A 23,324-nucleotide genomic window follows, 5' to 3' on the forward strand; every position below is an offset into this window, starting at 1 on the left:
ATATTTTATAAAGCATTAAATAATTAAAATGTCCCCATCCTTTCCTAATTCAATTCTCTCATTCATTTTATTTCATTTATTTATTAACAAACATTTCACTAAATTACAATAACTATTTTATCCATCATTTTAATCATACATTGTTTCATATTTTCTAAAATTATTTCCATTTCTAATATAACAATACTATCTTATGTACCTTTGCAGAATCCCTTTTTCCATTAAATTTTCACCCATTATCTCTAAATAGGCCCTGTTTCTCCATATCTTGTTTCTGTCCTTTATAACTTCTTTTCCTTTCCTTCTTCCCTCTCTTCTTCTCCCTCCCCTTTTTACCCCCTTGTCTCTCTACTTCTAATTCTCTCTTCTGTATTCCCCTCTTCTGTTGCTTTCGAATATTATACTTATTTTTCAAACTACTCTTCCTTTTCTTAGTTGTTTTTTCAAATCTTAAACTTTTCATTCTCTTTCCCCCCCCCCCCCTTTCCTTTTTTTCCCCACATAGAATTACTTGTTCATTAAAGATGGCTTCTTCTTTGTCCCAGTCTTCTTGTTCTGCAGGCATTTCTTGTTGTTTCTCATAGTTCCAGATCTCCATTTCTAAGAATTGAAATACGAAGCCAAAGAACCTCTTCCTTCTTGTGCATCTTCTTTGTACTTTTTAAGTTCCATTTTCAGTTCATCTAAAAGTAGTGCCATTTTAAACACTTTTAAACATCCACCCGATTGATTTTAGTCATTCAAATGCAATAACCAAAAATCCAGAGATCAACAAATAATCCAAATACTCCCAAGCTGTTTCTTCATGCTTCTTTTTTCCACTTTCTCTTCCTGGGGTTCTACTATTTTGTTGCCAAGTTTCAGTTAAAATGTATCTTTTAGAAGTCTTGTTGAGGTTTTACTGCAAATTCCTTTTAATTCCAGGCAGTCTCATCCCTTTTTTCCAGATCCTGCCATTTTATTCTTTTTCTCTCCTTTCCTGCTTTTAAAAGCTTTTAAGTATCCAGAAATCTTTATCATCCCTTTGACATTTTATTTTCAGCTTAAATGCCTCTTGATGTCAAAGTGGATTTTTTTTTTCAATTTCTTATTTAAATCTCTTAGCTGTCAGTATAGGGAAAAGGAGAGAAGAAGAAAAACCAAATCCTTTCCCTTTTCTCTCTCCTTCGCTGCTTCAAAGTCTTCTTTGGGAACAATGTTACTTTTTTTTTTTAGTTTAAATTCCAGGGTACCTTAGTTGTTGCTTTTGCAGTTTAACCCGGTCAACCAAAACTTTCTCTTCTTATCTTCCTCCTGCACATTCTTTTCCGGTTGAGATCTTCTTTGAGGTGGCTATTTCTGACCATCGCTGCAACTGCCTTCGGGAAAGGGAGTAATGGCCAGCTGAGGAGGAGAGATGCAGCTCTCCTCAACCCTGCTGGCAGTCTCCCCCCTCTTCACCACCTCTACGGGGTGGCTTAGCCCTGCAACCAGCCAGCACGGGGTGCTCCAGCGGTGAGCACGGATCAAAACCGCACACGATCGCGGGTTCAGTCTGTCTGCGAAGAGGCTCAAACCGGAAGTCCCGCAGAGTTTCTTTTTCCCTCTGGAAATGTACATTTTTTCATTCTGAATAGAATCATATGCAATTAGTCCAGTCTTTTTTTTTTTAAAGGTATTCATCTACACTTTCATTTCCACACAATTTATTGTCTATTGTTCATATCATCACTGTATAAGTCCAATATATTAGATTTTATTACAAGGGGTTGATTTCTTCTGTTATGTTTGTTTATTAGCTAGACACCAATTATAATTTATAGTTTGGGCAACAAAGGCACTAGACACTGTTGAGGTAATTCCCCGTTAGGAGAATGAGCGCATACCGGGAGTCGTAGTGAGAGTGGTGAGAATAACACACAAACAGCACACAGATATACTGTATATGTAGGTTTTTACTTCCAATAAATGTAGGTTTTTACTTCCAATAAATGTTTAAGATAAGCAGTCCAAGTCATTCACAGATAAAGCAGTCAGTGTTCAGTTCAGGGATAATCCAAATATCAAAGTCCAGTATCAAAAAACAGTTCGGTAACAGACTTACATCAATGATAGTAACAGTCATTTAGGAAGAACAGCAACACTCTCCAACAGAAGAAACAGAGACTCACTGAGACTAAACAACCCAGGTTTCTGACTCCATCTTATGGCCAGTTGAGGAACCACACCCAATTACACTTTTAGCATTACCTTAAAGAGACAGTAGTAAAATCCTGGTTTATATATTTTCCAACCCAACTATGAGGTGACTTACATCCCTAACATTCTCCCCTTTGGGTAGGACAATATATACAACTTTACATTCTAAGTCCATAATCCTTGCAGCACGCCTTATGTTTTATAGAACCTTGGGCCTTTGTAAAATGATCTGCTATATTGTTTTCCGACATACAGTATTCTAGTTCAATCATTTTACTTTGCATACATTGTCTCACATTTAAATATCATAAATCTGTGTGTTTCATTCTTGTCTTAACAGCAATATTTGAAGCCATCTGTATTGCTGATTGGTTGTCTTCATAAATAACAATAGAATCTGTTACATCAATTCTCATGTCAATTAGTAGTTGCTTATACAAAACTAAATCTGTACATAATAAAGATAAACATGAGAATTCAGCCTCCATACAGGGGGCTGGTGGACTCACCTGTTCTACCTGCTCCTGTTCTTCTACCTCTTCCTGTGCCTGTTCCACTACTTCTTCATGTTCTTCCTCTTTAATGGCTATTTGTTGTTTACAGATATCATCTTTAGGGACTATTTGGGTGTCAATAATAATATCATTGCTGGATTCCTGTTCCAGTTTATCCCAGCCAACGTGCTCAAGAAATTTTGCACCAGCACTACAATAAACATGAGCTGTGCCTGGATCCCAGAATCTAAACAATCTATGGTTGGCCTCATAACCCACAAAAAATAATTTCTTAGCTCTATGTTGCCCTTTCAGTCTTACTTGTGAGGGAATATGCACCCATGCTGGAGCTCCAAATGTGTGTAGGTAACTTAAATTTGGTTTTCTGCCATGCCAACGAGTGAATGGCAATTCTCCAGTTATTGTGTTAACTACATTGTTTAACACATGGTTGCTACACATTATGGCCTCACCCCGCAGTGTTTCAGGCAAACCTGAATCAGATAACATAGTGCGAGCCATGGCTTGTAATGTTTGCCCTCTTCATTCTACAAACGAGTTATGTTGTGGTCTGTAAGGTACAGAACATTTATGCTCGACACCAGCCAATTTCAGCATAGTTTGGAATGTTTTGTTAACAAACTCTGTCCCATTATCAGTAACTAAAGTAATTACTTTACTCCTCATTTTTCTCTCAGAAAACCTTAGCCACTTAAAGAAATGTTGGAATGTTTCTGTTTTGTTTTTCATGAGATACCCTGTTTCTCCAACAATACGGCCTCCCCCAATAGGAATTCCCAGCATGTTTTATAGGCATGAAATGAAATTAAGCCCCTCCCCCCAAATTAAGGCCTATATTAAAACATGAGAAATGGGGGGGAATGGTGGGAGGGCTTGCCGTTAGGAAGTACTTTTGTTGCACACCCGGATATGGTGCTGCCTGCATTGACCCCGATACGAAGTGCCCCACCAATGCCAAGGTCAACATCCAAGCCGTCGCCGCCCGCCCGAAGATGCAAGGGGGGGAATTAAGTCACCCCCGAAAAGGTGGCCTAGCTATTTTTTCGGGACTCAAAAAAAAATAAGACCCAGCCTTATTATATGAGAAACACGGTAGCAGAAACCGTATCGTGAGTAATGGTCCATAATACTCAAAATATAGCAGGCACCTCCCAAACTAGGTTTCTTAGGACCAATTATGTCAGCAAAAAACAACCTCTAAAGGTTCTTTGGTTTTAAATCGATTAAGTCTGTTTGCAGGAATAACCTTACTTTTCTCTTGGCTACAAGCATTACAGTTTAAATACTTGCTACAGGGTTTCGATTTTACTCCCTCTGACAATTCAACAGTTTGTTTGAGCATTTTGAAATTAATGTGCCCTAAACATCTATGCAGTAAATGTATACATAAATCATGTGGCTTAACATTGTTATAAACTGAGTTAGCCATCTGCAACTGGTCATCATGTATCACATATAAATCATTCTGTAAAGTAGCAGTAACACTTTTACCCCGTTTCTCTATTATATAGTTATCTCCCCTAAAGGTTACTACATAACCAAGATTAATTAAGGCTCTTACTGATAACAAATTAAATTTCAGTTTAGGTACATATTATATAGTTAAATGTTCGTTTATACAAGAACAATATGCAGTTACCTTCACCTGAAGCCTTCATCTTCCATCCATTTGCCAATGATACATGTTGCTTACTCATAGACATCTTTACAAACCTCTTTCTATCTTTAGTAATGGATTGCGATGCTCCACTTTCAACAACCCACAAATCATGGTTTACAGTTGAATTGCTAGACATAGCTAAACTAATATTCTTCTTAGCCTTCTGGTGATTACCAGTATTCTGTTGTTTTCCCTTCTTACAGAATCTAGCTATATGTCCCCTAGCCCCACAAGAAAACCATTTCCTAACAGTATAGGCAGTTGAAGACAAATCCTCTTCTTGTGGTTGTTCCTTCCTCAGTTGGTCCCTATCCAGTCATCTTCTTGCCTCTTCTAACAACCTTCCGATTATGTCAGTCAATGTCAGTTTATCTCTGGGTAGGACTTCCAGTGAAGATACGTAATCATCATAATTTTCATCCAATGAGGAAAGAATGATGTAAACTTGATGCAGCTCTGAAAATATCAATTCCTTTTCATGTAGCTCTTGAAAAGTTCTTTTCATGAAGTTCAAATGAGCTAATATATCTCCTCCTTTCAGAAGATGTGCTCTAAACAGTTTACGTGTAAGATGTATGTGTGCACCTACACTGTCACGAACATAATTCCTCTTCAAATTCTCCCAAAACTTAGCAGCAGACTCTTCTCTACAAATATGGACCAGCTGCTGGTCACTCAGTGTTAGTCCAATTATACAAAGAGCTCGTTTGTTGTTCTGTTTAAAGTCAGCAAGCTTCTTGGCATCGTCCTCATTTTCTGGATCCCAAGCATTTACATCCGGTGGGTCTTGAACTACATTCCATAACCCTTCTCTACGCAGAAGTAGACTGCACTTCAAAGACCAGGAAACATAGTTTGTTCCATCTCACCGGGTTATCAGTGATAGACTTGTTGAAGTGTCTTGTGCCATCTTTACCAGGATAGTAAACTACAATTAAACAGTAAACAGCTGTCTGTATACAGTACTGTGTATTCACACCAACTCTCTGAGCCTGGTATGGCCTGGGCCCATAACCAGTGTTGAGGTAATTCCCCGTTAGAAGAATGAGCGCATACAGGGAGACGTAGTTAGAGTGGTGAAGAATAACACACAAACATCATACAGATACACTGTACAGTAAATGTAGGTTTTTACTTCCAATAAATGTTTAAGCACAGTCCAAGATAAGCAGTCCAAGTCATTCACAGATAAAGCAGTCAGTGTTCAGTTCAGGGATAATCCAAATATCAAAGTCCAGTCTTAAAAAACAGTTCTGTAACAGACTTACATCAACAATCAGTAACAGTCATTTAGGAGGAACGGCAACACTCGCCAACAAAAGAAACAGAGACTCACTGAGACTAAACAACCCAGGTTTCTGGCTCCATCTTATGGCCTTTTGAGGAACCACACCCAATTACACTTTTAGCATTCCCTTAAAGAGACAGTATTAAATTATCTATCCTGGTTTATATATTTTCCAACCCAACTATTAGGTGACTTACATCCCTAACAGACACAATAATTATTTGAGCCAAGAGTGGACAGATTGCAGTGGGATATACTGTACATATAATAAATGAATCATCATATTTGGAATGAGAAACATAAGGAATTTAAAATGAACCACAGCCAGAAGGCGTATTCAGCAGGTTCCAACCAGTTCTGGAGAACCAGTAGCAGAAATTTTGAGTAATTCGGAATTCTACCTCTCACTGGCCCTGCCCCATCTATTCTCTGCCTCCCGAGCCCCAGGTGATCGGCTGGGTCTTCTATTGTTGCCCTGCACAGGAGAACGGAGCTGGTAAGCAGGTTAGTGGGGTGGGGAGGGAATGGGGATTTTACAGTATCCTTCCCCTGCCACGTCCACCAAGCCACACCATGCCCACCAAGCCATACCCACAGTAGTAAAAAAATTTGAATCCCACCGCTGAGCACAGCCTGTAAAGCAAGAATTGAGAATTCGTATCCAGTGCAACTAGTGCTTTATTTGAAGAAAATGCATCAACCTTTGGAAGAGGATCATTTTAGGAGCAGAGAGGATGCTTCATATAAAGAATGCCAAGTAGAGTCACACGCCTCTCTAGGTGCAATTCAGGAAAGATTCTATCTGAATCTCAGGAAGACATTACTTGCCAGGATATAAAATCCTAAACTAAGCAGTTTGATAGTTGATGGGCTATCAACTCAATTTTCCTTTTGGTCAATTTCCCCTTTAATTGAGCAGGAGTTTGATTTCCAATTTCTGCAACAGGGTTTTTAATTCAGCAAAGAACATTCTATATGAAAATCCATTCATATTTTTATGTAGATTTCTCCTACTTGATTGCCTTTCTATTTGCAGTTTTGTAAGAGTAACCATTTGGAGTAGACAACTTTCCTTTATGCATATTTTATCCTTATTGTCTCCCATCATCTATACTTTATATATGTTCACTGTTGTGCATTTTAAGATTATGTATAAACATACATCTCAAGAAATGGGGAATGCAGGGTATTTATCTGTAACACTTACCGTTGAACTGCCAAAGCAAGGAAAGCCATGATTATCTCAGCTTTTTTGCATGCATCCTCACAGTCCAAAGCCTGAAAAGCAAAGAAACTATTAAAATCATAATTCCGAAACTTTGACTAAAGGATGATTTTATTTTGCTTGTTTTTTAAAGAATGAACCTGACAAGCAAGAACCAGAGTTCCTAGGCGACAGAGAACTATATATCAGTATAGACCAGGTGTCTTCCAAGCGCATCGAAAGAACATCAAGTACCCACTAACTAGGTAGGAAGAAATTCCCTAAAATTTAAGCCCTGCATCACAGACCTATATAAGGGTTTTGATTTCTGTAGACAGTATTCTGTATATGGCATCATCCTTGTCTTCAATAAAAAGATGAATCATACTGAGTTGTATCTGAGAGCCTTTTGCCCAATAAGCCTGTTCCTGATTAAGAGGTTAAATTCAAAGGTAGTATTCATCAGGTTCTGACCAGTTCTGGAGAACCAGTAGCAGAAATTTTGAGTAGTTCGGACAACTGGCCAATACCACCTCTGACTGGCTCCGCTCCCATCTATTCTCTGCCTCCTGAGTCCCAGCTGATTGGCTGGGTCTTCTTTTGTTGCCCTGCACAGGAGAACGGAGCTGGAAAGCAGGTTAGTGGGGTGGGGAGGGAATGGAGATTTTACAGTATCTTTCCCCTGCAGTGGGGTGGGAATGGAGATTTTACAGTATCCTTCCCCTGCCACGCCCACAAAGCCATGCCACGTCCACAGAGCCATGCCCACAGAACCGGTAGTAAAAAAAATTGAATCCCACCATTGGTTAAATTATCTGAAGAGACAAGATTTGACTGACAAGTGGATTATAACCAACAAACACTTGATTGAAGTATGACTTATTTTTCATAAGAAAAGAAATTCCAACCTGTAACATAGTTACAACAAATATATATTAACATGTAAAAAAAAATTCCCAACACAAATCTTGGGAGAGTGTTCTTACAAACATTTTCCTTGCTTTGCTCCAAAATCTGCAAGTAAAAAGCCAAAAGTGTTGTCCAATCTAGTCATTTCACTTATAACTCACAAAATAATATTTGTTTGGAAATGCTCTTTCCTGGAAGTAAATTCAGGAAAGAGCATTTCCAAACAAATATTATTTTGTGAGTTATAAGTGAAATGACTAAGTAGATTGGACAACACTTTTGGCTTATTTATTAAGCTATGTATTTCTAACAACAACAACAGGAATATTAGAAATTGAATGTAATGGTGCCAACTGAATCTAAGCGGCTCTTGTGGTTTAAATTCACATTAGTAAACACTTTGCCAGTCCCATTTCATAATACAGCTAGAAATTTTTATAAAAAGTAATTAAGATTTTCCAGATAAGCCATTTTGATAAAGTAATACTTCCAATTGGAAAACAAAAACATATTTTTTCACCTTTATAGCTTTGCTTTTCTCCTCTCATAAAAACAAGAAAATGTAATACTTGGATTTTGTTTTTAAAACCAATCATAAATCATATACCCCTCAAAAAATCTTTTTTTTTTCAAATAATTATTTTTTCAAAATAAAAAGGAAGAAAAACTGTTTTCATATACTTTGTATTTGTAGATGTAGGCCCTCTTTAAAATGCTCAAATATAACCAAAAAAATATTTTGGAAAGACTCTTAGCTACACAAGAAGATCTGCACAGATATAGAACCATCTTCTGTATGTTGGATAAGAGACCACACAGAAAGAAGAATCCTGATAACGTTCTGGAAGTTTCTAAAGACTTGGTTATGTCATTGATTATGAACTCCCTAAGAGTTTCCACCCTTCATCCTTTCTCTTGTACATGCTATCTAAACTATGTTGTCTCTTGGTCCTCTGGCACTACTAGAAATCTGTTCTGATTTAAGAGATCTTTTAAATCTAAAAGATGTAAGCTTTATGTAAAGAGAAACCCCCATTTTGGATGTAATAATGTAGAACTGCAGTCTAGAAATAGTTTTGAAGTTGAATGTAAAAAAACAAATCTGTCATAAAATTTAAGAAAGGAATCAGAATCCTTATAATAAGATGCATAGATTATCCTCACAGCCGTTAGCACACACAGGACAAGGCGGGGGAAAGTTACAACCACTGGATGGCTCTTTAATAGCTACAATAAATGTTCTCTTAATTCTGCACTAAAATACTGAACCACTACATGATAATATATATATATATATATATTATAAAGAGTTCTGAGCACCATGAACACAGGAGAATGAGGTACATGCCAATCTTGCAAATCTTCTAGTGGAATCATCAGAATTATGGTTATGGAATGCATTAGCAGATTATAACCAATCAATACTCTACACTGTTTAATGTCTTTTCAAGTTTCAAATGAATTTTTTCAATAATATGATGCCTTGGATTACAAGCAACATTTTCTAAGTAACCAGTAGCCAGTTTGGTCTAGTGGTTAAAGCACCAGGCTTGAAAGCAGGAGACTCAAATCTTGCCTTAGTCATGAAAGCCACCTTTGGGCCACTCATTCTCTCTCAGCCCAACCCAACCTCACAGGGCTATTGCTGTGGAGAAAATAGGAAGAAGGTGTGTTGGATATGTTCTTACTGCCTTGAGTAATTCGAGTAAAAATAAATTGAAAACATGTTACTCTTATATGAGTTTTAACTTTCTGGTGGAATAGAAGTCTATATTTGCAATGGACATTAGCAAATGGTCAGTTGATAATAAATTACTAGAGAGCTGCAATAACATATTGCTAACTTTGTCTTCATTAGATTACAGGGTTTGAAGAATCTTAAAGAATAGGTGCTGCAGGTTTAAATCACATAATAGCTGTCACTGTAATGCTTTTCCTCAGAATTATGAAAATGTTTTGTGAAGTAGAAGGAGACATTCGGTTTCTGTCTTTGTTATATCCAGGATCCCATTTCACTTGGTCAACCACACAGTACACCACCATTAAATATTATACAGGAGCATAGGACTGATCTCTGGCTAGAAGTTCTGATCCTATCCCAAGGCTCAGTTTGAAATCTTTAGGAAAAAGGATAGATCTAATGAAGTGATAAAGGGCATCCGGGGAAAATGAAGGATATGATGAAGAGTAATCTCTCAGTTTGGTTTCTTGGAAGGGATTATGTTGTAAATAGCAACACTTATCCTGGCAGCCATCCCACAGTACCCACAATGTGCTCTCAAGATTTCAAATGTGCCTGTCACCCAAAAAGGGAATTTTGGACCAAGTCTGAGTACTGTCTGTCTTTCTGTCTGTCTGTCTCTCTCTCTCACACACACACACACACACACGCATATAAATGTGCACACAAATAACACATATTCGAAGAGATGGAAAAATAAACAACAAAGAATCAACTTAAAGATCAATAAATTTGTCAAAGGTTTTGAGGATTTTATCATCTGTAGCCTTGAAAATCTCATAATTGGGATAATTTATTTAGGGTTTTAAAAAGATGAAAAATACTGGTTTAATTCCAAGCCCAGATTGCAATTACCAGAGGCATCTGAGAGTATGACCTGGTAAACAATGGTGGCATTTCACATTATTTGCAAGCTGTCACAACTATTCCTCATCTTTCAATCGATTAAACCAGATTATTCCTTTTGACATTGCCCAGAACTTCAAAGCCAGCATTGGCCATATAGGAAAACTCTGATACTCTGGAAATACGTAGCACAAGACAGACACATGGAAAAGTCTTAAAAATTATGTCTCTCGAGAGAATAAACAAGATGTTTTTTTATCCAGAAATAGTATTCCAAAAATATTACTTTAATTTTCCCATGCTCTTTTTATTCAGTGTAAAAGATGGAAGGAGAAAACAGAATGAAAGTATAGAGGGAAGAAATAACATCACTAAAAGGCTAAACATGTATGTTAAAAGGCTAAAAGGTGTATGTTAATAGGGGAAAGAAAATTACAGTAGGTGGGAAAAGTTACCATCCTCTGCTAAGTGTTAAAATTTATAACTGGAAAATAAAAGAACTACAGTTAGTTCTCAACTTACGACAGTTCATTTAGTGACAGACAGTTTAAAGTTACAATGGCACTGAAAAAAGTGACTTATGACCATTTTTCACACTTAAGGCCATTGCAGCATCCCCATGGTCACATGTTGTACATTCAGATAGGTGACAACTGACTCACATTTATGACAATTGCAGTATCCCAAGGTCATTTTGCGACCTTTTGCGACCTTTTGCGACCTTCTCATAAGCGAAATCAAGTGAGGACTACCTGTACATTCAGAGCACCAATTTTAATGACAAATTCAGCACAGCTTAAATGGAAAAATGAGCTGGTTGCACTAGGAACCTCAAAAAATATTTGTGATGACCCGCGGCGTGGCACAAAGGCAACACAGCCACATAAGTAAGAAAAGTCCCTTTAAACTTTGCCCCTGATATCTAGTTACCTTCGGCTGGAAAAAAAAACCTCCCAAGAACAGTCTTTAAGTAGAGGAAATTCAATCCAAAAACAAAGTACATATAAACTGTAAATAAAAATCCACACAAACCATGTTGCAGCAATTAACTGGACAGGGCAGGATAAGGAATTGCAGATTTCAAAGGCCAACAAAACACGCACAGTTGGGAACATGCCAAGAACCCAGATAAGCCTCAACAAAACAAGATAATACACAATTTGTTTCCAACAAGTTGCTGTGTGCAAACTCCCTTTTTAAACACTGTGTTCCCAGCTGCAGCTAATGAAGGGAATCAGGACCCTTTCCTCCCCCATAAGCCTCACAACTCACGTTGCTCCCTTCTCCGTTCCTCCCTGCGTGTCCTAGGATGAAGAAGGGGTGGTCCTGGATCTTCCTCTGAATTCCCTCTGCCTTGCTCTACCTCTCCCCTGCTCTGCCCAGTCAGACTGTGCCCTTCCCCAGTTTCTTCCACAGCCAACGGAGCCATACTCCCGCTGCCTGTCAGCTGCTCAGCCTCCCACATGGAATCAGATTCAGATTTAGGGGCATGACAATATTTTTCTTCACTAGCCACTTTTTAAAGAACCTATTACACATTTTAAACCGAAAAATGCAAATAAGAGAAGAGATGGTGAATACCTTGGAAAAGTAAATGTCTCTCCTGCCTCCTTCAGTTTCAGTTTTAATTTGACATAAGATGGCCAGTCATGCAGTAGCTCAAATATATTTCTTACAAATAATCTCTATTATGTGTGATCCTAGGAGCAGCCTATTTTTTTGTCCCTTCTAAGGAAAAGTTCCAAGTTATTGAAGACTTTTACCATTTGACATTTATTTATTTTTGTGGACTCTAAAATGTGAATATGTACTGAGATACTACAGAAAGAAGTAGAGTACAACTCTTTCATCTTTAATAATTGAGCAAGAGCCAGGCTGACTGGAGATTGTAATTACTCGTGCCCAGCACCAAAATCTTTCAATGGTTGGAGGAGGGTTGATCTTACAATATTGAAAGATTGGGTAGTAATGCAAGGTAGTTTTGCATACAGGCTGAAATTGGATAATTTACAAGGCCAGATGTCCAGGCTGTTTAACTACCCTGCTTCCCTCTACTTTTTACCCAGAGAATTTAGCCTATATTGATCAACACAAGCTCTGCCTGCAGACACTTCAGAGTGGAGGGAGATAATTAAATTAAGGGGATCTAAAACACAGGTATAGTTATAAACACCATTATTGTATTCATTAAAAACAAAGCAGGTGGGGGGAGTGAAATGCCACATTTATGTGATTTTTTTTCTTTTCTTTTTTTTTTCTTTTTTTTTTTTTTTTTTGCAGACTGATTATGTAATTTACAAGAAAGGGGACTTTGAGCTTTAAGTGCTTATGGGCTTTATTCAGCTTGCTGTATTGATGGTCCCATTAAGATTATTCCATTTTAGACCCTTGAACGCATTAAAGCCATGACTTACTCACATCCATTTGGCTAATGATACCCTATTCCTCTGAAAGTAAATGACAGCTATTTACAGTAAATTATTCAATTAGCTGGAGAGAGAAGTGCTGTGTTCGTTTTATATTGTTTGACGTAGCAAAAACAGAAGTGTGCAAGTATGCAGGTGGGGCATTTTAATCTTACAGAACCAATTGTTTAATCTACAACCTGAAAGTAAATAAATATACTCCCGCATGTGGTTGTCAGCATCCAATTACCATAGCAAAGAAAGTGGGGGATGCTGAAGTTTATTTGCAATTTAATGCTAACCACAGGCGATACAATCCTCTTCCCTTGTTATGGCTAACAAAATAAACAGACTCCCATCCCATTCACTGGCCATTACAGAATTATAAACACATTTTAAAATGCCATAATGAAAGTGAAATAAAATACAAAAGCATGCAGTAGAAAACGAATTGTTTTCTTTCCAATGCAAAGATCTGATATAATTTGTTTGGGACATGGTGCCATGCCTACCAAGTCACGCCCACCAAGCCACACCACGCCCACCAAGCCACACCACGCCCACCAAGCCACGCCCACAGAACTGGTAGTAAAAAAATGTGATTACCACCACTGACAAAGTGGTCATTGGCCCATCCCACCGAATCCATCAGGGGATGTTCTAAAGGAAACAGTATCATCTGATGGAACCCAGAAGGTCGACTTTTTTTATGGGGCATGTTTTTTGAGATCCAGATGGCTCCCAACCTGCTGGACTTTTATCATAGTTTGAAAACTTAGCCTTGGCATGTGGCCATATCTTTGCGCACATTCAAGCATTGCTGTCTGAGTTGAATGCCTCACTTTATTCTTCAAACCAAATCCCTTCACATTGATTGGCTACTGTTCAGAAGCAGAAGGGTTCTCTCACTTAAAATAATGTTTGCTGCCCCATAGTGCTTTAATCTCTGTTGCAGCTGCTATTGGGAAATAAACCTCTACAGAATAGTGGGTGTAATATTTGTCTGACATGCAAATTCTCAATAGTACAAAGTTGGGCAGAGATGATAGATAGATAGATAGATAGATAGATAGATAGATAGATAGATAGATAGATAGATAGATAGATAGAAAGATAGAATTTAATATTTTTCTTTTCATGAGCTACCTACTTTCTCACTGGGCATTTTTATTTTAATAAGTTGGTTAGACCACTATTCCACCATTTTTTTCAGAAAGAAAGAAACAAAAATAGTAATTACATTTTTAAGAACTTACTGCCATATTATGAATCTGTGACTTTCTACATATCAGATAAACATTATAACCATTACTAAGAATTATTTTGATAATAGCTGCAACAGAACTTATTGAGCTACATTGGGAAGATATAAGAAACATGGTTTTGTTTTAAAATCTATTTTACATGCAGTCTCTTGACAATGAGTTCAATGGCATGATGATGATGATGATGATGATATCCATTCAGTCGCATCCCCCTCTTGGCAATGCAATGGACCAGGATCGCAACATCTTCTAATCTTGCACTGCTTCTTTGAATTTTTCTATGCTCTGGCTGGTAACAGTTTTGATGGAGAGGTGGGCTGGTTGTGAGCATGCGCGCGCTTTGGGGCTGCAACACAGCTTCAAACAGGCAGCTAATCAACTCAGACTCCGGTGAGTACAAGCTCCAGTGAGTATAACAGGCCGGCACGGAATTCACCTGGGCAGCCCGGGTGGGGGGGGGGGGGAGTTAGGAAATTTAGGGAAAGCATACCACAAGGGCAGGTGGGTGGGCCCAGCCAGAGATCACAGCAAGCCCACCACTGCTTTGATGGTGTCTAACCATCATGTTCTTGAGTGGCCTGGTTTCCTTCTACCACTTCCCAACGTAATTATTTTCTCCAGTGAATTCCCCCGCATGACATGGCCAAAATAAGTGGATGCAGTTTTGTGATTTTCCCTTCTAGTGACATATCAGGTGTTATGCATTCCACTACTTCCTTGTTGCGGTCCAAGGAATATGAAGGAGTCTTCTCCAGCTCAAATGAGTTGATTTTTTTTTTCCTGTCTTGCTTATTTAAGGTCCAGCTTTCACAACATAGGTAGCTATGGGGAACACAATAGAGCAGACTGAGCTACATTTGTTTGTCAGGCTGATGTCCTTGCTTTTCCATATTTGTCTCATGTTTATCGTCGCTGTGCAACCCAGTGCAATCTGATGTTTTATTTCTGGGCTGCATTTACTGCTTTGAGCGACCTGCACCCCTAGGAAAGTGAATTTTTCCAATTGTTCTCTTTCTTCACCATCAATTTTTATTTTGATGTTTCCATTCCTTGTATTCCTTGGGTGGCATATACATTTAATAAATAAAACAGTAATAATTTTACCATAATAATAAAACCTCACATGTCAAATAGCATTAAAACAGTCGGTTAGTGGGAATATGTTTTTTTCTAATTTGAAAATTTCTCAAGTTTATTCTTATGTTAACTGTTATAGGACAGATATCATATTTACACAGTCAGATTAATTGTCTTGTGCAGTGCCAATAGAGGCAGCTTCTATATTGTTGAATGCATTTTGGAGGCAGCAATTTACAAGCATTAGAGAAAGTGTTTAATAGCAACTTTCTAGTCCTATTCACAGTTACTAGGATGAAAGCAACACTGACCAAAATGAACCTTTGTTAATCCTGGAGAGGGTCAATCCTAGGCAGCTGTGGGTCACAAGGTGAGGTCAGATGGATGGATGGCTCTTCCGATAAGAATGAATGCCATGCACAAGAAAGGGAAGGTTTTATTCCTCTTCTCCAGTGCTATGAGAATCACATTTGTCTCTCACAGCTAGGACCACTTATGGAAGAAGTTCAACCTGTACTATTTTCCCTTTAGTGTTGCATCACACACATTCATTGGCTTTGATGTTACCAGGGAGAGAAGGGTTACCTCTAGCCTCCCTGTTCAATTAGATAAATAATATTTGGCATTTAGCCAGATATCAAGAGAACATCTTTTGGCCCTGAGAGAATGCACGTAAGACTGCATTGTGCACGCAAAAATTAGGTAACACAAAACACTTCCTTTCCACAGCATTATTTGAAAGCCCGTAGAGCTCCTGTAAAAGTAATATATTATATGTTTATCTATGGTAATCATTTTTTTTTCAACTTTGAGGAATTAAAAGCAGCTAGTCACATTTTTGGTGCAAACAAGAATGATGCACCAAACTGGGATACATATATTTCCAGCTGTTAAGGAGATTCTTAGATTTTCCCTTACTCTGTACTGATGCTTTAAATAAGTCTAGTAATGTTCTCCCAAAGAATCTAATTTTCAGATGAGACAATCCCACCAAAATGACTGAATGCAATTAGCAATCCTATGTTTTATATTAGCAATGTATAATTCCTGGTGGGATTAATTTAAACAAAAACGACATCTGAGCCGCAGATCCACAGTGATATGTTTTTAAAACATTTCTATTTATTTTAGTGTTCATATTGATCATGGATTATAGATTCACTGCCATGCACTATTATTTCTTACATTTTATTGATCATGTTTAAATTTATAGAGCTGAAGAAACATTTTCATATGGGAGAAAATGAATCCAATGCAGAACGCTTTTTTAAAAATTATTTAAAGTTCTGTTTTATTTAACAAATTGTTATTTACTAGTGAAACTAAGAACAAACATGGCAGGGTTCCTATTGCTTCCTAATCAGAGTTCACTCATTGGCTTTGCCTATCACAGTGACATTTTCCAGGGAGCTCCTCAGTCTAATTTGCTAATTGACTAGTTCTTACAGAGTCCAAATACCAATAAAAACAGACCAAATCAGATGAATAGAAAAGACAAGATGTGAAGAGAACCTGGACATTAAAATGCACTAAAGAGTAAGTCACAGTCTTTGCTAGAGTAATGGTACTTTACAAATTGACTGTCTTCTACATCAGAGTTTCTCAATGTCATTACCTTTAAAATATATGGACTTCAACGTCCAAAATTCACCAGCCAACATGGAGAATTCTGGGACTTAAAGTCAATATATCTTAAAGTTGCCAAGGTTGAGAAACACTGCTAAACGTGATGTGGAGATCTTCATCTGAGCCTACAAAAAGTTAGGAGAATCATCTTGGAAGGAAGTCACTGCGTCAAACATCTTGGGTCTTATTCTACTCTGTTCAACAAATGACCACAAAAGGTTTTTATCATGAAGTTATACTTATTCATAGGCTTTTATGGGGAGTATGGTAGTTGTAACTATAATGAAAATGATTTTGAAAGTCAAGGTGAAGAGCAGTGGTGGTATTCAAACATTTTTACTACCGGTTCTGTGAGCGTGGCTTGTTGGCTGTGGTGTGGCTTGGTGGGTATGGCTTGGTGGACGTGGCAGGGGAAAGATATTGCAAAATCTCCATTTCCACCCCACTCCAGGAGAAGGAAACTGTAAATTCCCCATTCCCTCCCCACCCCATTAACCTGCTTTCCAGCTCAGTTCTCCTGTGCAGGGCAACAAAAGAAGACCCAGCTGATCAGCTGGGACTCAGGAAGCAGTGAATAGATGGGGGCAGGGCCAACCAGAGGTGGTATTTACCGGTTCTCCGAACTACCAAAATTTCTGCTACCGGTTCTCCAGAACCTGTCAGAACTGGCTGAATACCACCTCTGGTGAAGAGATGCAGCCCATGGAATGTTCAGAAAAGAGGTGGAGGAGACCACCGTTGCTTAACAGCCACAGGAAAAAGCTTTGGAAAGATCTGCCTTAATTGAGCAGGCTGTAAAAAGAAACAGCACGAGTGTATTTTCACACTTGCAAGATTCTGTTAATACAGCCTTATAATAAAGTAGAATTAACTGATTTGATCAAGTTTCCTGTCTGATTCAACTTGGAGGTTGATAGTAACACTCTCAATAGTAACACTCTCGCTTCCCCCACTTTTTAAAAAAGATAAATGCATTAAATAGAAAAATATTAGCTATCCACTTGGGATATGTAGCAGGGTAGCATTATTATTTCTCTGCTTATGTGACTTATATCCTTCAACACTACTTTTCAGGAGAGGTTTTTCTAACAAGAGCAACAAAGTAGAGAAGGCTGAAAGAGAATGACTGGGCCATTAGGAGCCCCTGTTTGGAAGTATCTAACAACAATGTCTTGCTCTGTAAAGCAATCTGGACAAATTCACTCAGACTGGCATTTGTTCAAATCAAAGGCTGCCAAGAGTTTCAACATTCAGGTCAGAAAGAGTGAGGAATGGCCAGGAATTTCTGTCATGGTAAAAATGAACAAATGGGAACATGAGATGAAGAACCAGGGTCTTTTGGCCCCTAGAGTTTTAAGGGAACCAAGCCAGGAGGCCTCCAAAGCAAAGCGCTTAGTTATTTGCATATTATTTGTTCCTTTGTCATTTGATTTTTTTCCAGAGAGGGCTGAATAAGTCTATCAAATTAACTGCAGTTACAGTAAACTCAGACTTTTCCAAAATTGATGTTTTCCATTCAAAATAGTCTATTTTGAGTTGGGAGGGCTATAAAAATTGTAATATAGACAAACAAATCAACAAATACGTATATATGTTCTACCAGCATAAAAGTTTGGATCCAAATCATTTGCAAGGCCACAATCTGTCCTCAACTATCTTCAGAGAGCCTCTGTAACTTCTTCCCTTAGAAATTCTGCATTAATTTCATTTGTTACATTAAGCAATGAAGAGTCTAGTGGCTGTTTAGAGAAAAACAAATGTATTATGGCGAAGCTTTTGTTGACTCAGTCTATTTCATCAGATACTTGAACTGTCACCTTGAGATAAGAGTAGATATGTCCCTATAGCTGGTTGGTGGAGGAGGACTATAAACAGTGGAAATGAAATGCAGAAGCTACAGAAAGTGAGAATTAGCTTATTCCAATGGTTACTTCAATAAAACAGGACTTGAGTATGATTACCATCTGCATTAATCAAGTCACCTCTAAAATTTGCCTGTGTCCTATTTGTATCACACTTCAATCATGACCATTTAAAGCCTCTGCCAGATTTAGTGTGACAGATTTACAGCAACAAAACAAAATGGCTAAATGCAGATAATGTCACTTACAACTTTTTAAATAAGCCAGTAATTTGTACCCATGCTACCTAATTTCAAACGTCCCTGTAAGCAATAAACTCAAACCCCTACCAGTCTACTTTCTGAGAGGGGATGAAATGCATGAGAATGAGAGACAGGCAAGAAGAGAATGGAGTCCCACTTACTTCTGAACTCTGTCCCTGCCCTCATCAGCTCCAGACTTCACTGGGGATTGGTTGCACCTACCCTATGTGACCCTCACTAGATTACTTTGAGAGAATGTGATCCTCAGAAGAAAATAGGCTGCTACATGAATGGAAGGCCATAATTACCAAGAAGAAATAAAGGGTGTAACAAAGACATCACTGCTTAAATACAGCTCGGCTACAAACCAAAGGAAATTCTTCTAATTTTGTTTCATGTTCCAGCAAGCAATATGTCTCCTAAAATGTATTCTTAAAGCAAGTGCCAGAATTTAGCAGGCCTGGACTGAGCTTTAAAAAGTTAATTGATCACTGAGAAAATCCAAACTAGATTATTAAAAAAAAAAACCTAGAGAAAGAAGAGTAAACTATATTGCTACCAAAAAAAAAACCACATGAAAGTATCCAAGAGAAACACTCATTTCAAAGAAGCATTTACCAATGTAAATTTTTACTTAATCTCCTCTAGTATTTTACATGAGCACATGTAGAAATGCCCCATACTATTTCATACCTGCCAGTTGTAACCCTACCTCAGAAATAAGATTACCATAATTAGTGGTTAATATTCAACATTAACACAAGAAATATACATATCACACATTCCTAAGAACTCTTTCCTCTTTCTAAAACTGAGCACATTCTTCCTATTATTTATTACATATTAGCTATGTTATATTAACATTGCAGAAGGAATAAGGAGTCCCTCAAAATATAGCCTGTAAATGTTGCTGCTACAAATGTTGTTTTAAGAGAAGTAAAATTCTGTCTTTTAACCTAGCAGATTCCTTTTAAAAGGTGAAAATAGTCTTGAACTGTAAATTTAGCATTATCAGTAATTAGTAGCAAGAGTATGGTTTATTGTATCATTTATTGATTGATTAGTCTTGCAACCATATCAATAAAATAAAATAAAACTAAAAACTAAAATACATAATTTGGATTAAACAGATACAAGAAAATACAGTGACAAAATCCTTATGTGGTAATACAAAGAGTCAGCAATCAGATAAGTGCATCACCTTTACAGGGAACCCCAATTAATTGAATGTATTGAGACCTTAGCTTAACTGCCTTGATTATAAACTCAGCAGTTCTGCTTACAGTACATATATTAGAGCTCAGGAGGAAATAAGGTAATCTATAGTTCAAATCCCAGTGGCTTTTCTTTCCAGTAGGGATGATCAGTAGCTGAATCTATGAAGGGTATGTCATGGGCAATCAAACAAAACTTGAGTAATATTTTTGATAGCTGGAGCACCACATACAGGTAGTTGTCAACTTATGATCACAATTGAGCCCAAAATCTCTGTTGCTGAGTTTTGCCCCCTTTTACAACCTTTCTTGCCACAGTTTTTAAGAGAATCACTGAAGTTGTTAAGTTAGTAACACAGTTGTTAAGTGAATCTGGCTTCCCTCATTGACTTTGCTTGCCAGAAGGTCTCAAAAAAGTGATCTCATGACCCCAGGAACATCTATCATAAATGTTAGCCAGTTACCAAGACTCTGTGATGACCCGGGGCGTGGCACAAAGGCAACACAGTCAGATAAGAAAGTCACACAACCCACAACTCCGCATCCAACCCCACCCCATCCAGTACAACATCACTCAAAACTAGGCACGCACGGCCTAACTACCTCAGTTCCAACCACAACTGGCCTTAAATGCAAGCTACTCAATGGAAGAAGCCTTGTAAATAAAATACCTGAATTTCTCCTCTTATTCAATATGGCTAAATTCGACATTATATTTGAAGAAGAAGAAGAAGAAGAAAAAGAAAAAGAAAAAGGAGAAGGAGAAGGAGAAGGAGAAGGAGAAGAAGAAGAAGAAGAAGAAGAAGAAGAAGAAGAAGAAGAAGAAGAAGAAGAAGAAGAAGAAGAAGAAGAAGAAGAAGAAGAAGAAGAAGAAGAAGAAGAAGAAGAAGAAGAAGAAGAAGAAGAAGAACAAGAACAAGAACAAGAACAAGAAGAACAAGAACAAGAACAAGAACAAGAACAAGAAGAACAAGAAGAAGAAGAACTACTTTATTGTCATTGTACAAGTACAACTGTGGATGCACCCCATTTGTCTGTGAAACATGGCTCAACGCATACTTCATACTTAAATACTTATATATATATATATATATATATATATATTCATATTTATACTGAATACTTCAGCTTCAACCATAACAACACAAGAGCACACAATAGATACAAACTCAAAGTTAACCGCACCAAACTTGATTGCAGGAAATACGACTTCAGCAATAGAGTGGTCAATGTCTGGAATACTCTACCCGACTCTGTAGTTTCTTCCCCAAACCCCAAAAACTTTAACCTTAGACTGTCTACTATTGACCTCACCCCTTTCCTAAGAAGTCTGTAGGGGGCATGCATAAGCGCACCAACGTGCCTACCGTCCCTGTCCTATTGTTTCTCTTATTCTTGTTTTATTTTTCTTATATGTACCCATTTCATGTATTCACAACTATGTATACACTTATACTTATTATCTTGTAAACAATTGGCAAATCAAATAAATAAATAAATAAATAAATAAAATCTCTCCCTGACTCCATTACCACAGTAATAGACTATCATGTTTACCAATCAGATCGTGAAATCTGTAGAGGAGGTGGTGTTGCTATCTTCTATAAAAAGTCCCTACATCTAAAAACCATCCAAGTTATCCAGGAGCTTGCTATTCCTGAGACCATCGTCTGTGAACTGTCCTTAAATATCACATTTCGGTTCTTACTATGTTACAGAGCCCCTGATTATGACATCGAACATGCAAACAAGCTAAATACACTACTAATATGGGCAGCATCCTGCCCACACACTTTTATCTTTCTTGGAGACTTCAATCTACCTCATATTAACTGGACTCTTAACAAATGTACAACTGAACCCACACATGCAACCTTCTACAGTGCAGTAACAAATCTGGGACTAGAACAACTAGTAACCAACAACACTAGACTTAACAACTGCCTCGATCTCATCTTCTGCAATAGTTTGAATTCAATTTATGGAATACAAATTAAAGAACCCTTTTCCAACAGTGACCACAACATGATTGACTTTTGTCTCAATATACGTGCACACAAAAATCATCACAACGATGGAATCCCCAATTATAACTTCAAAAAAGGCAACTATGATCTTATAAACAACGATCTCTCATCCCTTGATTGGCAATTTCTATTCACTGGGTGCAATACTGTAGAAGACAATTACAACATATTTTTACTTGAAGTCAAAAGAGTCATCAAACTATATGTACCAATAACAACCCCCCAAAACCAGAAAAATCAAATTACCCATAACAATAAGGAAGCTTCAATCCAAAAAGAAATCACTTTGGCAGAAAAACAAATCTGGTCACGTTGCCAACTTCAAAAGCCGATACAAAAATTTATGCCACCAGATAAAGACTGAATGCACCAATTATCACATTAAACAAGAAGAAAACCTTCTATGCACCAATTCCACCTGCACTTTCTACAATTTTGTAAACAACAAACTAAAAGAGTCAAGGTCCATCCCACACCTGAAAGGACCTAATGGTAAAGACTGCAACGACGACACTATTAAAGCCAACCTCTTTAACACATTCTTTGGCTCAGTATTTGTAAACAGCAATGGATCATGCCCAGTATTTCCTAGTCGAACCACAGACAACTACAATGATCTAATACATATCGATTTTACAGAAGACAATGTTGAAAAAACACTACGCAATCTAAAACCATCTCTATCTATTGGACCGGATGGAATATGTGCCTACTTCTTAAAAAAGCTATCCACTGCCATAGCCGAACCTCTAAGCATAATCTTTGAAAAATCTTTCAGGACCAGTTCCTTGCCAAACCTATGGTCACCTAGAACTACGCTGCCTTCAGTCCGATCTAAGTATAGTATATAAAATTATACATTGCAATGTCCTACCTGTCAATGAATATTTCAGCTTCAACCATAACAACACAAGAGCAAACAATAGATACAAACTCAAGGTTAATTGCACCAAACTTGATTGCAGGAAATACGACTTCAGCAACAGAGTGGTTAATGTCTGGAATACTCTACCTGACTCTGTGGTTTCTTCCCCAAACCCCAAAAACTTTAACCTTAGACTGTCTACTATTGACCTCACCCCTTTCCAAAGAGGTCTGTAGGGGACATGCATAAGCGCACCAACGTGCCTACCATCCCTGTCCTATTGTTTCTTTTCTTTTTTTTTTCCTATATGTATCCATGTAATCATAACTATGTTTTTTACTTATACCTATTATCTTGTAAGCAATTGACAAAAATAAAAAAATAAAAATAAAAAAATAAA

At 37.6% G+C, this 23,324-nt stretch overlaps 1 protein-coding gene across 2 annotated transcripts in view; it reads right to left on the reverse strand.

The window, feature by feature from the left end:
- The window catches only part of INSC (INSC spindle orientation adaptor protein), a 138,973-nt gene that overhangs the window by 88,484 nt on the left and 27,165 nt on the right, over nucleotides 1-23,324 (reverse strand). For both annotated transcript variants that reach the window (XM_087950915.1, XM_087950916.1), the window contains exon 2: nucleotides 6,849-6,919. In XM_087950915.1, the coding sequence (XP_087807041.1) occupies nucleotides 6,849-6,877 (29 nt within the window). In that variant the 5' untranslated portion in view covers nucleotides 6,878-6,919. The remainder of the gene's footprint in view (nucleotides 1-6,848; nucleotides 6,920-23,324) is intronic.

This window comes from Notechis scutatus, chromosome 1 (assembly GCF_049901735.1).
Source record: "Notechis scutatus isolate UNSWTSFEM ecotype Mainland chromosome 1, rNotScu1.2, whole genome shotgun sequence".
NCBI classification, from domain to species: domain Eukaryota; kingdom Metazoa; phylum Chordata; class Lepidosauria; order Squamata; family Elapidae; genus Notechis; species Notechis scutatus.